The sequence below is a fragment of the Canis lupus genome, chromosome 36 (genome assembly GCF_003254725.2).
Source record: "Canis lupus dingo isolate Sandy chromosome 36, ASM325472v2, whole genome shotgun sequence".
Taxonomy (NCBI): Eukaryota; Metazoa; Chordata; class Mammalia; order Carnivora; family Canidae; genus Canis; species Canis lupus.
The window spans coordinates 14,759,043-14,772,639 of NC_064278.1; the positions used below are offsets into that span (position 1 = coordinate 14,759,043).

Sequence of the window (13,597 nt, forward strand, 5' to 3'; positions counted from 1 at the left end):
TTTTGAACTTCTGTAAAACATTCTTTGACTTGTGGATTTTGTTTGTTTATTCCAGCCAGCACCTAACCAAGTCACTTTTCATCTGCCCCTTCATCGTTACTATGCTATGTTTTTGAGTAAGGTAAGACTATAATCAAACAATTATTATTACTTTTTTAATATTGGGAAATAAGTATTGAATTAGTAACTTTTTTCCCCATAATTTTTAGGCTGTGAAATGTCAAGAACTAGATTTGGATTCTGTTTTACCTGATCAGGAAATGTTAATGAAACTCATGATTCACCCACTCCAAATTCAAGTATGTATTCAGGCTTTTAAAAAGTTTTGAATTGAATTTCTTAGTTATGTGATTCTTCCTTTATTTTATTCTTATGCCTTTACATTGTTGTTATAGTCAAAATGTTTGAAAAGTTTTTTTAAACTTAGATATTTTTGCTATATTATATTTTGGTGTTTTTTGTTCTTTGAAATTTACATTTAGCTATAATTTCCCCAGGAATTCTTTTCATTGTCTTGACTTACAGGGAAGTTTTTAACATACTATACAGCACTATTTTTTTTTTTTTTTTTTTGATAGGAGACCCAGCAGATTTTTCTAGTGTTAGTACTATTTCAGTTTAATTATCCATTGTTGTTTGGGGTAACTTACCTACTTGATTCTTAGTTTTCCCATCTGGAAAATGAGGGAAAAGAGGATTTTTGTGCATAAGCACTATTGTTTCTTTCAGTTCAAGTACTATAATTTTGTGGGCCAACCTTTTATGTGTATAGAGGGACTTGCACTTCAATTTGTTTTTCTTGGCAATTTTATTTATTTTATTTTTTTAAAAAGTTTTTGTTTATTTATTTGAGTAAGAGAAGGGTGAGCACACATGAGCAGGAGGAGAGGCAGAGGGAGAAGCTGGCTCCCAGCTGAGCAGGGAGCCATACATGGGGCTCTATCCCAAGACCCTGGGATTATGACCTGAGCCTAAGATAGTTGCTTGACCAATTGAGCACCCAGGCATCCTCTCCTTATTTTTTAAGTAATTTTTAAAAAATATTTTATTTATTTATTTGAAAGAAAAGAATTAAACATTAACATAATAAAACATTTTTATTTGACTTTCTTACCTGCTCATTATTTGAAAAATGGCTAGTCTGGAACAATTAGCTTTGTTTTATGCTTATTCCTGTGTTTCTTTAAGCATTATATAGGGTTTTCTTTTTTGAGAAGGAAGTTAATATAAGTGTTATTGATTCCTCCTGAAAGATTTCATTGAAAATTGTTATGTTTCTAGGAATCATCATGGAAAACTAACTCAGGGGGATGCCTGGGTGGCTCAGCAGTTAAGCATCTGCCTTCGGCTCAGGGTGTGATCCTGGGGTTCTGGGATCGAGTCCCACATCGGGCTTCCTGAATGGAGCCTGCTTCTCCCTCTGCCTGTCTCTGCCTCTCTCCTTCTGTGTCTCTCATGAATAAATAAATAAAATCTTTAAAAAAAATAAAAGAAAACTAACTCAGGTATAAAAAAAATCCCCCAAAAGAAGAGATTGTATAAAGCATAATGAGCATTTAAAAATTTCGAAGTATGTATTTGAATTGAATATTTTAAACTAACATGGGACAGAATGTTAGGCTCATGCTACGATCAGGTTATAAAAGATTTTGAAATGATTGTTCAGTCTAACATATTTTTTATAAAGATTGAAGTTAGAAGTCTTCTTTGTCTAATTTATTTTTATTTTATTAGGCAAGTCTTGCTGAAATCCATAGTAATATGTGGGTAAGAAATGGTCTACAAATCAAAGGACAAGCCATGACCTATGTCCAGTCTCACTTCTGTAATTCTATGATTGACCCTGACATTTACTTACTACAGGTAAATCAACTTGATAATGCAGATACTCTACTTTAGAAGTGTCTCATTTTTATCCACAGAATTTAGTTTATAGAGGTGACTCAATGATGACATGAAGAAGTTAGTGCCACAGGGGAAGCAATAGATCTTGGTCAAGAGGGAGGAATAGGAGCAAGGAGAAATCCTAAAGCAGAACCTTTTTTGGCATTTGCATAGGAAGGGCAAGGCATGGCAAGGCAACAGTTTAGGATTGGTTAGTTTGAATAATAATAATAATAATTCTGGTGGACTTTGGGGCATCAAGGCTGTCCCCAGCTATCTGGTACCTGGCCCCAGTTTGGTTTAGGGCAGGGACAATATTGCCTTGGTGTGTGAGAGTTAGATAATAGGGGTGATTGACTTGCCTGTAAGAGGTTTGCTCCTAGGTAATTGTTTACTGTCTTTAGGAATATCGTTAGTATTTACTGTCTTTATAGCTAAAGAGAGGGTTAGTCTCTCCCCATGTCTGTAAGGCCCCCCAGGTGTCAAAACATGGTAAGATACAGAACTTAAGCAAACCACATGATTAATACAAGAAATAAAACAATATTGAGAAATAAAGTTTCTGGGTTTTCTTTTTTTTTCTTTTTTTTCTTTTTTTGTCTTTTAAAGGTTTGTGCTTCTAGACTTGACCCAGATTACTTTATTTCATCGGTCTTTGAAAGGTAAGCATAATTTATTAAGACTGATATTAGGAAGTATTTGGAATTTAAGTTGATTTTGTTTTAACTTAAAAAAATCTGTCTCAAATATTTCTTATTATAGATTTAAGGTAGTGGATTTGTTGACAATGGCATCACAACATCAAAACACAGTACTTGATGCAGAGCATGAGAGATCGATGTTAGAAGGCGCTCTTACATTTCTTGTGATTCTTTTAAGTCTTCGTTTACATTTAGGTAAAAAGCACTCATACTAATGCTTGGATATTAACTATTCTCCCTGTCTTCCCCTCTCCCTGTGGTAGTAACTGGCTTATGGAAAAGAGAAAAGGATTTGGATATATTTAAACATTGTTTGAAACTCTTTACATGTTGTACAGTTGTTACTCTTTTTAGAATATCGTTTAAAAAATCCTTTACTTAAAGGGAGCTGCAAACAGCAGGTTAGTTAAACTGGTTATATTTGGGGCATTACAGTCTTTGTTCTTTCATTTTTGAAGCACCTCATTTTTGGTAAAACACCTTAATAAAAAGTATGGTAAGTTGTTTCTTTATAACTTATATATATTCAGATTTATTAATTCTCTTTTTAATTGTTATAGGGATGTCTGATGATGAAATTCTCAGGGCAGAGATGGTAGCCCAGTTGTGTATGAATGACAGGACACATAGTTCATTGCTGGACCTCATATCCTTTTAAAAGTTTACTTTTCTGTTAATTATAGAATCTAAATAATAAGTAGTTTTTGCCCATTTAAAAGTATATCACTTTTGTGATTGAAGAATATTTTTGGAGTTAAAAAATAGTAAGGAAAAAGAACTTCAGTTGTTCAATTCTGCGTTCCGGGCTTATGGCAGATATTTTTGTCTCATTGTTAACCTCTCAGGGAGCTCGTTAGCCTTGGGTATTAGATTTCAGAACCGATGGCTCTGGGCACCTGAGGATCTGCCCTTGCCCTTTTAGGATGATATTAGTGAAAGGAAGCTGGACACTTTGTAAAAAGCAGTTAGGTCTACTTTATCTGTATACTTAGGTTGGAATTCATGGTTAAAATTTAGAGGTATACCGTAATTATTGTCAGGGTTTTAAACACTTTAAGGATTTTTTTGTTTGTTTCTTAGAATTCAGTCTTAAACCAAGAGATTTTTTAAAGATTTAATTTATTCATAAGAGACAGAGAGAGAGAGAATGAGAGGCAGAGACACAGGCAGAGGGAGAAGCAGGCTCCATGCAGGGAGCCTGACCTGGGACTTGATCCTGGGTCTCCAGGACCACGCCCTGGGCTGAAAGTGGCGCTAAACCGCTGAGACCCCTGGGCTGCCCAAACCAAGAGATTTTTAAGGGCAAAGACTATCATCTATGAACTTCAAAAACTTTGTTCTTTGAGACAGAGCATACAATATACACTTTATAATTTTTAAGTTATTAAAATTTTAGACAAAGATTGTGTTATTTTGTGATAAAATTTATTTTGTAAATTTTGGACTAAATTTACTTTGTATGTTATGAATACGTTTGGAATAATTGGCAAAAATTTTGTGAAATAACTCCTATGAAATGCCTATTTGATAACCTTGAAGATTTTCATAAGCAGTACCAATTGATTTTATTTGATGATTTCATTCAACTATTATATAATATGTATCAGTGCTGTAACAGAACAAAAGTATTCCTCTGTAACTTTGAATTAAAATTAATTGATTAATTGATGTGAAATCAATGGGAAAGGATCTTTATGGTTTTCTGATTTTCCTCTTTTTAAAAATTTGTTTAGCATCTTTTTCTTTTTTCTTTGAGGATGACATTTTGTGTCTTTGGGAAAATAATCTTTGCTCATAAAAATCTTGGCTAATTTTTAGCATATTGTTTTGATTCTCTAAGGGAAAGTATAACATTTGTAAAATGATGAAATGGAGATTAATTTTAAAAGATGTTTTCATTTTCTGAAATTTGGTTAATTTTGGTGGAAATAAACTTGGGAACTATTTTAGCATATAACTTATTAATAGGCTTCTAGATTAAATATTTTAAAAATTCACAATTAAAGTTATTATTGAACTCTTGTATTATATAGCCCTCTTGTGGTCAATTTTACATATTACAGTCAATTACACTTGAAGCAAAAGTAGTAGAAACTAGAGTACCTTGGTAATTTTATGATTAAAAACTGGCTTTTAGGTATTATTTTTTTTTCTTGACACATAAATCATATTCCAGAAAACCCAAATCCCAAAAGTGGCATTATTCCAGGCAGTTATAGCTTTGAATCAGTTCTATCAGCTGTAGCTGATTTTAAGGCTCCTGTTTTTGAACCTGGAGGTTCAATGCAGCAAGGCATGTATACCCCTAAAGGTACGTTTATATACTTTAAGATACTATTTCAAAATTGGTTTTCTGAATATAAGTTGTATACACTGAAAGGAAAATGTTTTGCTTTTTATGTATTCAGCTTTGAGTTTTTATGGTATATAGTGATTATGCTTCCATTTATTTACAAATCTATGGTTTTATGTTACAGCAAGCTTTCTTAGATGACTCTGTTTTAGAAAAGGAACTTTATATATGAATTCAAGTTCATTTTTATAAGTGGATGAACTCTAAATGAACCAGAAATTATAAAACTATATACTTAAAGTTTTTAAAAATGTATTTGCTCTCTAAATTTCATTTTGAGATAGTTCTCACTACCCCAAATTTAACTTGATACCGTTAAAATTAAAATCTGTATAGAAGATTGATTACATTTTCTTAAATTTTTTTCCTTAAGTGGTTGGTTTTCCAAGGTTTTCTCCCTGGCTTCATAGATGATATGCTTGATAAGAGCCAGAGTAGGTGAAGTCTTCATTCAGTCTTGTCTTTATCACTTCCAGGTGTTCACTAATCTAAGTTAAAATTTTGAAGGAAGTAGCACTTACATGCTTCTTGACTTCTTTAGCATGCATTGTGTAACTGAAAAAACTGATGCCCACATTGAAGTTGTAAATAACATATACTGTGTTTGGCAAAACAGCAGAATAAACCTGATCATGTGGAATTTTTTTCGAGGAGTCCACAAAGGTGAATTCATAGTCTCTGGTTGCAGTGTGTATTCCATTAAAGGAAAAGCACAGTGTTTATTGTAGAGAATACTTTGTATCTAAAGTTTAGTTGAATTTTTGAAGTGGAGCAGCATTCTAGTATAGTACAGCGCTTAGTAAGGTGTAGTGTGAGGATTACCTCTGTCATACTCACTTGTGGTCCTTATTAAAATCACTGGGTCCTATGCCTCAGCCCCTGCTGCTCTCATCAGGACCTCTGGGGATGAATTCTGGAAATCTGTTTTTTTTTTTTAACAAGCTCTGTAAGATGATTGTTACGCACAGTAATGTTTGAGACACTGAGATGGAGCACTGGGCTTTTGAAGATTAGAGTCAAGAAATTAGTTTTCATATTCAAATACAGTATTGAATTATGTTAGCTAGTATTGAGAAAAGCAGTTTCTTAATTTTGGATTTTACTTTTATTTGTAAAATGAAAGAGTTGGAGTAGATGAGAGTTTTTAAAGCTTTTTAAAAGTGGTTGAAATAAGACTTTAGTTTTGAGAAACTAAATCTTAAGTAAATCTGTTATATAACACCAATAAAAACACATTTGCTCTTGTTAGAGTCAATGTGGGTGGTGGACATCACATTTCTCACCTTTTTTTTCATCTTCTTGCTCCTGAAGTGGCCCCAGTTAAACTTCCGTGGAAAACCACAGAACACTAAAGTCTGCTAACCTGGTTAATTGCTGAAGTTTTCTTCTATTGTTATGGTTTTATAATTCTGATAAAAGTATTGGCATTTTAATTGTACAAGTTAATAGATTTAAAAGTGAAGGACAAGAAATGATAATAGAAATAATAACAAAGGTCTTTTTCTTTGATAAGGCCTATCTTAAGTATCTTGTGTCATACTTATAATCGATAATTTAAGATGAATGAATAGTCTGTTACATGAAAATAGGGACAATTGTTAATTGTTTCTTATGCCAGGAAGTTGAAATTACAGTAGATGTATAGGAGGCTTAAAGTTTCTTGTTTTCTGATGTTAAGAATTTTGCTAGAATGAGTAAGGAAAAACAATCTAGGAAAGATACACTTTTTTTTTTTTTTTTTTAAGATTTTATTTCTTTATTCATGTGAGGCACGGAGAGAGAGAGGCAGAGACACAGGAAGAGGGAGAAGCAGGCTCCATGCAGGGAGCCCAATGTGGGGCTGGATCCTGGGACTCCAGGATCACTCCCTGAGCCAAAGGCAGGCGCTTAACCACTGAGCCACCCAGGCGTCCCAATTACACTCTTAAAGCAATAGTTTCTAAAATTATTATTCTTAGGCCATGTTGTAGATTTTTGCCACATCTAAATAGTATCTCTATTATTATATCATAGTCTGTTGTGTTTCCTTAAATGGATTTACTTTTTTAAACTTCACCTCATGCTAAGCATGATTATTAGTGAGATCATGGGTTTTATATGCAATGTATAATTTCTTAATACATGTTAAACATGATTATATAATTATTAAAATAAAAATCTTTATATACTTAAAATCATCTTTGTACCACCAGTTGTACACATACTACACATGGGATAATGGTTCCTAATTGTGAAGTTGGTAAGGTGATCAGTGATCAATTTTAGCAAAAGAACAGAAAATCTTTTATAAGCCAAAAATATTACAAAGTAAGACTCTTGAAAATCATAGCTCATTAAGTTTTTAATATAGCTTTCATATTTTTATCTTTGAATATTTTCAAAGTTGTTAATGCATTGCGTTTCTTATATTCTATTGGCACTTTACAAAAAAAGATGAACTAAACTTTTATGGTGAAGTCTTATCACATTATAATGCTTTTTTTTTCATTGTTAATAGTTTTTGCTCACTAGTTCTTACTGAATTTAAAAGAACATTCATCATGATGAAGTTACGATTTTTGACTTAGAAAAGTAGTCATAATATCAAGCTTATTAAAGCAAACATGTAATCATCAAATCAAACTATCCCATCTATGAATTTAAAATATACTAAATGTAATTAGTCATTAAATATTGACTTTATTCCTAAGGTGTCAGTGTTTTGTTTCTACTTTCTTTTGAATAATAGCTGAAGTCTGGGATCAGGAGTTTGACCCTGTCATGGTCATTCTTCGAACAGTTTACCGTAGAGATGTGCAGTCTGCAATGGACAGATATACAGCATTGTAAGTCTGTTATATTAGTATAATGATGTTTTGTCTTTATGTCGAAAAATTTCAGTTATAACACAAATGTGATAAGCTATCATTAAAGTATACTCTTAGTCTTTAGGGCAGAAAATAATATTTTGAAATTTTAAAAAATCTGCCATATATATTTGTTCTCAATATCCTTGATCCAGAATCTGATAAATTTTATAAAATGTCAGAAATAGACATAAATAAAAAAATACAAACTTATTTGGTTGCTATTGACCAGTGAAATGCCAAACCTAGTTTTTATGTTGTTCTGCTTTTAAACCAGTAGAGGAGGCACAAGTTAAGAGAATAAAATTGTTATCAGAGATGATGGGTACCTAAAAAAGTGTGGTAATGTTGCTGTGTTTTTCACAACTGGGAAAATAGCTGAAGCAAATTGAATTTTACTTGTAAATATTTAACAAAATGGTTTAAAATGTTGATGATTGCAGAAAAAAGTTTTGAAGAATATCTTTTCAATGAAGAATTCATTTTTCTTTGCTGTTACAGACTATCTTTTAAATATTGTATTGCTGAATATCATATAATATCTTTTATCTGCTTTTCTAAAGCATGTGTTAAATATTTTATTTTATTTTATTTATTTTTATGTTAAATATTTTAAAACAAGTTTTAAATGATACTGATGTCTTAGCTCTTTTTTCCCCCCCGATGTCTTAGATCTTAAGAAAATATTTGTCTATCAAAGTATAAATATAAATATTGGGTATAACTGAAACTTTTTATTTGCCAAGACATTGCAGTAATACGTTGAATTTATGATCTATCACAGAAATATTTGAAATAGTTTGTAGTGTAGAATTTTAGCATACTTCTCCTTCACCTAAAAAACGAAAACAAAAAACAAAGCCTAGTTCAGCCATCAGTATCTCTACCTTTCTCTAAAACCCTTGGAGAGATAGTTTGAAGTTCTTCGTACTGTACTTTTTTTTTTTTTTAAAGATTTTATTGTTTTATTTATTAGAAAGAAAGAACATGCATGAGCAGGGAAGAGGGGCAGAGGGAAAGAGAAACAGACTCCCCTGAGGGAGCCCGACCTGGGGCTCTGTTGCAGGATTCCAGGATCAAGACCTGGGCTGAAGGTGGCACTAAACCACTAAGCCACTGAGGCTGCCCATGATCCTTTTCTATCTGCAAGAAAACAACAAAAAATCCTTTTGAAGAATTATGGTGAAAAATGATTGGATAAATTAACAGTTGTTTCTTCAAAATCTAGCTAGGCACTTCGTTAGGTAATTAGTAATTGCTAAATTAATGAAAAGTAAATTTCTTTAAATTTTTATGCTGAGTGTTTAAGTGAAAATAAGCTATTTCCTGTATGTAATGTTTAGATGTTTAGAATCTTAGGATCGTGTTGTCAGAAAAGGCCTTCAAAATATACTATCCAGGTTCCATTGAAGTATCTCTTAGGGCCAGAGGGTGTTAGGCAACAGCAAGAGAAGACGGAGGTGGCCTGTACTGCTTTCCTCACTCCCAAGTACCCTTTAGTAGGCAGTTCAACTTTTAAAAGGAAAACAAAAACAAGACTACAACAATAAGGAACAAAACAATAGTTGGAAGATTATATTCAATATTATATTTTATATATGAAGACATTGTGGCCCAGAGAAGTTTAGTGAAAATGTTTGTTAATGGTAGTGTTGAAACTTTTGTTTAGGCCATTTCCAACATGCAGATGTGATTTTTATATGGTGACTGTTTTAAATTCTGCTGGAAAGTAAGTTTTTTCAACTATAATTTTGATATTTCTATTGCTTCCTGTCTCCCATCTTGAAGGTTAACGACTGCTGGCCCATGTTTGAAAAGTATGGTGTATGAGTTTATGTACATTTTTGTCTCAAATTAGTCAATATTTATTTAAGTGTTGGTTTCAATCACTGAAAAATTTTTGCTCTCATGTAGCTTTTCCTTTGCATTATCCTACTAATGCTTTTGAAAAGAGCAGTCAGAATGATGTATCATTTGCTACCTTGAACAAATATATAAACTTTATTTTGGAATACTTCATTACTCTAGGTGCTGCATATTTAGGGGCTAGTGCTTAAAGCAAACAAACAAAATAGGCACTAAAAATGCTTATTTATGCTAGTAGGATAGTTGAAATATTTTATCAAAAGCTGTTGGGGTTTTGAAAAATATGCTTATATAGAAATACTACAGTATTATGCAGAAACCAATTTGTTTTCTTATTTATTTTTTAAAAGATTTAATTTATTTATTCATGAGAGACACAGAAAGAGAAGCAGAGACATAGGCAGAGGGAGAAGCAGGCTACTCACAGGGAGCCTGATGTGGAACTTGATCCCAGACCTCGGGATCACTCCCTGAGCCACCCAGGCGTCCGATCAATTTATTTTTTTATTTTTATTTATTTTTATTTTTTTAAAGATTTATTTATTCATAAGAGAGAGATAGAGAGAGAGAGAGAGAGGAGAGGAGAGGATGGGGGGAGAGATTCTTTTAGCAGAGAGAGGCAGAGACACAGGCAGAGGGAGAAGCAGGTTCCATGCAGGGAGCCTGATGTGAGACTTGATCCCGGGACTCCAGGATTACTCCCGGGCCAGGGCGCTAAACCGCTGAGCCACCCAGGGATCCCCTATGTTTGTATGTATGTATGTATGTATGTATGTATGTATGTATGTATATATGTATGTATGTATTTATTTAAAAGAATTTTTTTATTGGAGTTCAATTTGCCAACATTTAGCATAACACCCAGGGCTCATCCCGCCCCGTGTCCCCCTCGGTGCCCATCACCCAGTCACCCCAACCCCCTGCCCACCTCCCCTTCCACTACCCCCTTGTTCATTTCCCAGAGTTAGGTGTCTCTCATGTTTTGTCACCCTCACTGATATTTTCACTCATTTTCTCTCCTTCCCCTATTTTTTTTTTTTTTAAGATTTTATTTATGATAGAGAGAGGCAGAGACACAGGCAGAGGGAGAGGCAGGCTTCACGCTGGGAGCCCGACTGGGGACTTGATCCCGGGGCTCCAGGATCGCTCCCTGGGCCAAAGGCAGGCGCCAAACCACTGAGCCACCCAGGAATCCCCCTTCCCCTGTGTTTTTATTTTTATTTTATTTTTATTTATTATTTATTATTATTATATATATATATATTTTTAGATTTTATTTATTTATTCATGAGAGACACAGGGAGAGGGAGAAGCAGGCTCCATGCAGAGAGCCCCAAGTGGGACTCGATCCTGGGTGTCCAGGATCACGCCCTGGGTGGAAGGCGGCACTAAGCTGCTGAGCCACCCGGGCTGCCCCTCCCCTATGTTTTTAAACAGAAACTTAGTTTTATGGTATTCTTGAATCATAGATGCAATTCATTTCTCTGGAATCTTAATGGTAATTTTTTAATTTTAATTTTTTAAGAAGGATTTTTAATTAAAAAGCATATTTATTTTAATTTAGGGAGAGGGAGTCTGTGCACATGTGCTTGTGAATGAGGAGTGGGGAGGGGGAGAGAGAGAGAGGGAGAGAATCTTAAGTAGGCTTCACACCTAGTGAGGAGCCCAATGCAGGCCTTGATCTCACAACCCTGAGATCACAACCTGAACCGGAACCAAGATTTGGATGCTTAGCTAATGGAGCCACCCAGGTGCCAGATAATTTTTTTTTTTTTATTTTTAAGATTCTCCCCCTCCCTTACAAATATATTTCCTGTAAATTAAGTTTTTGGTTTTTTGTTTGTTTTGCTTGTTCTCTGGCTTCCATGTTAGAGGCATTTTTTTTTTTTTTTTTTTGGTTTGTTTTATTTTGTTTTGATATTTTGGCTATTCTCAATATTTTGTGGGGTTTTTTTTTTTTTAAGATTTTTATTTATTTATTTGAGAGAGCACAAGCAGGGGGAGCAGCAGAGGGAGGAGAAGCAGACTCTTTGCTGAGTAGGGAGCCCAGTGCGGGGCTTGATTCTAGGACTCTGGGATCATGACCTGAGCGGAAGGCAGATACTTCGATAAGCTTCTTTCTGTCATGAGCTATAATGCTGTTGACTTGAGTTCCGTGGTAATGAATCAATAGAATGGTACATCCAGAAAGAGGTAGAGGAAATTCACTGATCTATGCATGAGGTCATTCCAAAAAGTACTGAAGTAGCAATTGTAGTGTGTGATGAAGCTATGGAAAGGTTAAAAGCTAAATTTGTGGACTTTTGAGATGATGACTGATAAAAAATGTAGTGTATAGCGTAAAGAAATTCCTGTCACATTTAGCAAGGGTCAGGAAAATGTTAAACTTTTTTCCACTAGTGCTGGCTGGCTTGCATGTTTCAAAAAATAATATAATGTGAAAATTTTTAAATTTTCAGGCAAGGCAGGTTCTATAGATCCTGAGGGAGAAGAATTTTAAAAATACTTGCTAAGAGTTATACAGAAAAGGGTCATGTGAAAGAGCAGGTTTTCATTGTTGATAGGACTGTCTTGATTTACAAGGACATTGGCAAATATAATGCAAATGGAATTTTGATTAACAAAATGACCCAGACTTGCAGGAACCTAATCTTGTATTTCTCCTAGGAGCAATAATTTTGTTTGTGGTGACTTTATAGAACATAACTACTTGAATAAAGGCAGTTGACTGTATCAGGTATCTGTATATATAGATCTGTTTCTCTTCTGTTCATTCTGTAAATTAATCCCATACTATCACAAATATTGTTGTTTCTCTCTCACCTTTCTTCACATCCTCTTTTCTTCCTTCTTCTCCTCTCTCTTCTTTCTTCTATTTATAATATTTATTCTTGGCTCTTTGCCTAGAATTTTATGATGACCATGTCAAACTTAATGATGAAACATGTTGGATTTTGATTGAAATTGTGCTGATTGAAATTAATTAACAGCATCTAGATTAATTCAGTAGAAATGCCATCTTTTAAAAAAATATTTTTGTTTATTCATTTGACAGAGAGCACAAGTAAGGGGAGTGGCAGGCAGAGAGAGAGGGAGAAGCCAGGCTCGGTCCCAGGACCCTGGGATCACAACCCAAGCTAAAGCCAGATGCCTAACCAACTGAGCCAACCAGACTCCCTGAAATGCCATCTTTTTAAGTTTTTATTTTAATTCCAGTTAACATACAATGTTATATTAGTTTCAGGTGTACCATATAGTGATTCAGCAATGCCATACATCACCAGGTCCTCATCACAACAAATGCACTCCTTAGTCCCTATGACTCATTTAACCCATGTCCTTCCACCAGTTACCAGAGGGGATGGGTTAAATGAGTAATAGACCTGAAAAGCATTCTTGTCTCGTTTCTAACACCTTTCAAATGTGTCACCAATAGATATAATGTTTACTTTAGTGGTTTTGTATCAGATTGAGGAAGATTTTTTTTAGTGCAGCCCTACTAGGAATTTTTATTATGATTGAGTTTTTAATTTTATCAAATGCTTTTCTTGCATCTGTGTAGATGATGGTTTGCAATCCAGATATCTTTGCATTATTGGGGAAACCCAATCTTGTGATAATGTACTTTTAAAAAATAATTGCTTGTTATGGTTTACTCATTAAAAAATTTTTCCCCATTATACTCAGAGGAATATAGTCTTAGAAATTTTTTGTATCATGTTGTCTTTATATTGGTAACAATGTATATTAGCATCATGGAATTATTTATGTATCTTTTACCTTTTTGCTATTTTCTAAAATGTATCTCAGGAGATTAAGATTATTTGTTTTTGAAATTTTTTTAAGCAGCTTTATTTAGATATAATTCACCTACAATACAATTCACCCATTTAAAGTGGACAATTTAGTAGGTAGTTTTTAGTATATTCACAGAATTGTGCTATCAC

At 33.8% G+C, this 13,597-nt stretch overlaps 1 protein-coding gene across 7 annotated transcripts in view; it reads left to right on the top strand.

The window, feature by feature from the left end:
- UBR3 (ubiquitin protein ligase E3 component n-recognin 3) overlaps nucleotides 1-13,597 on the top strand; it is a 224,727-nt gene that overhangs the window by 87,524 nt on the left and 123,606 nt on the right. For all 7 annotated transcript variants that reach the window (XM_035697762.2, XM_025460110.3, XM_025460112.3 and 4 more), the window contains exons 12-19: nucleotides 56-121; nucleotides 210-299; nucleotides 1,735-1,863; nucleotides 2,494-2,546; nucleotides 2,647-2,780; nucleotides 3,146-3,231; nucleotides 4,755-4,896; nucleotides 7,667-7,763. In XM_035697762.2, coding sequence (XP_035553655.2) covers nucleotides 56-121; nucleotides 210-299; nucleotides 1,735-1,863; nucleotides 2,494-2,546; nucleotides 2,647-2,780; nucleotides 3,146-3,231; nucleotides 4,755-4,896; nucleotides 7,667-7,763 — 797 coding nt within the window. The remainder of the gene's footprint in view (nucleotides 1-55; nucleotides 122-209; nucleotides 300-1,734; nucleotides 1,864-2,493; nucleotides 2,547-2,646; nucleotides 2,781-3,145; nucleotides 3,232-4,754; nucleotides 4,897-7,666; nucleotides 7,764-13,597) is intronic.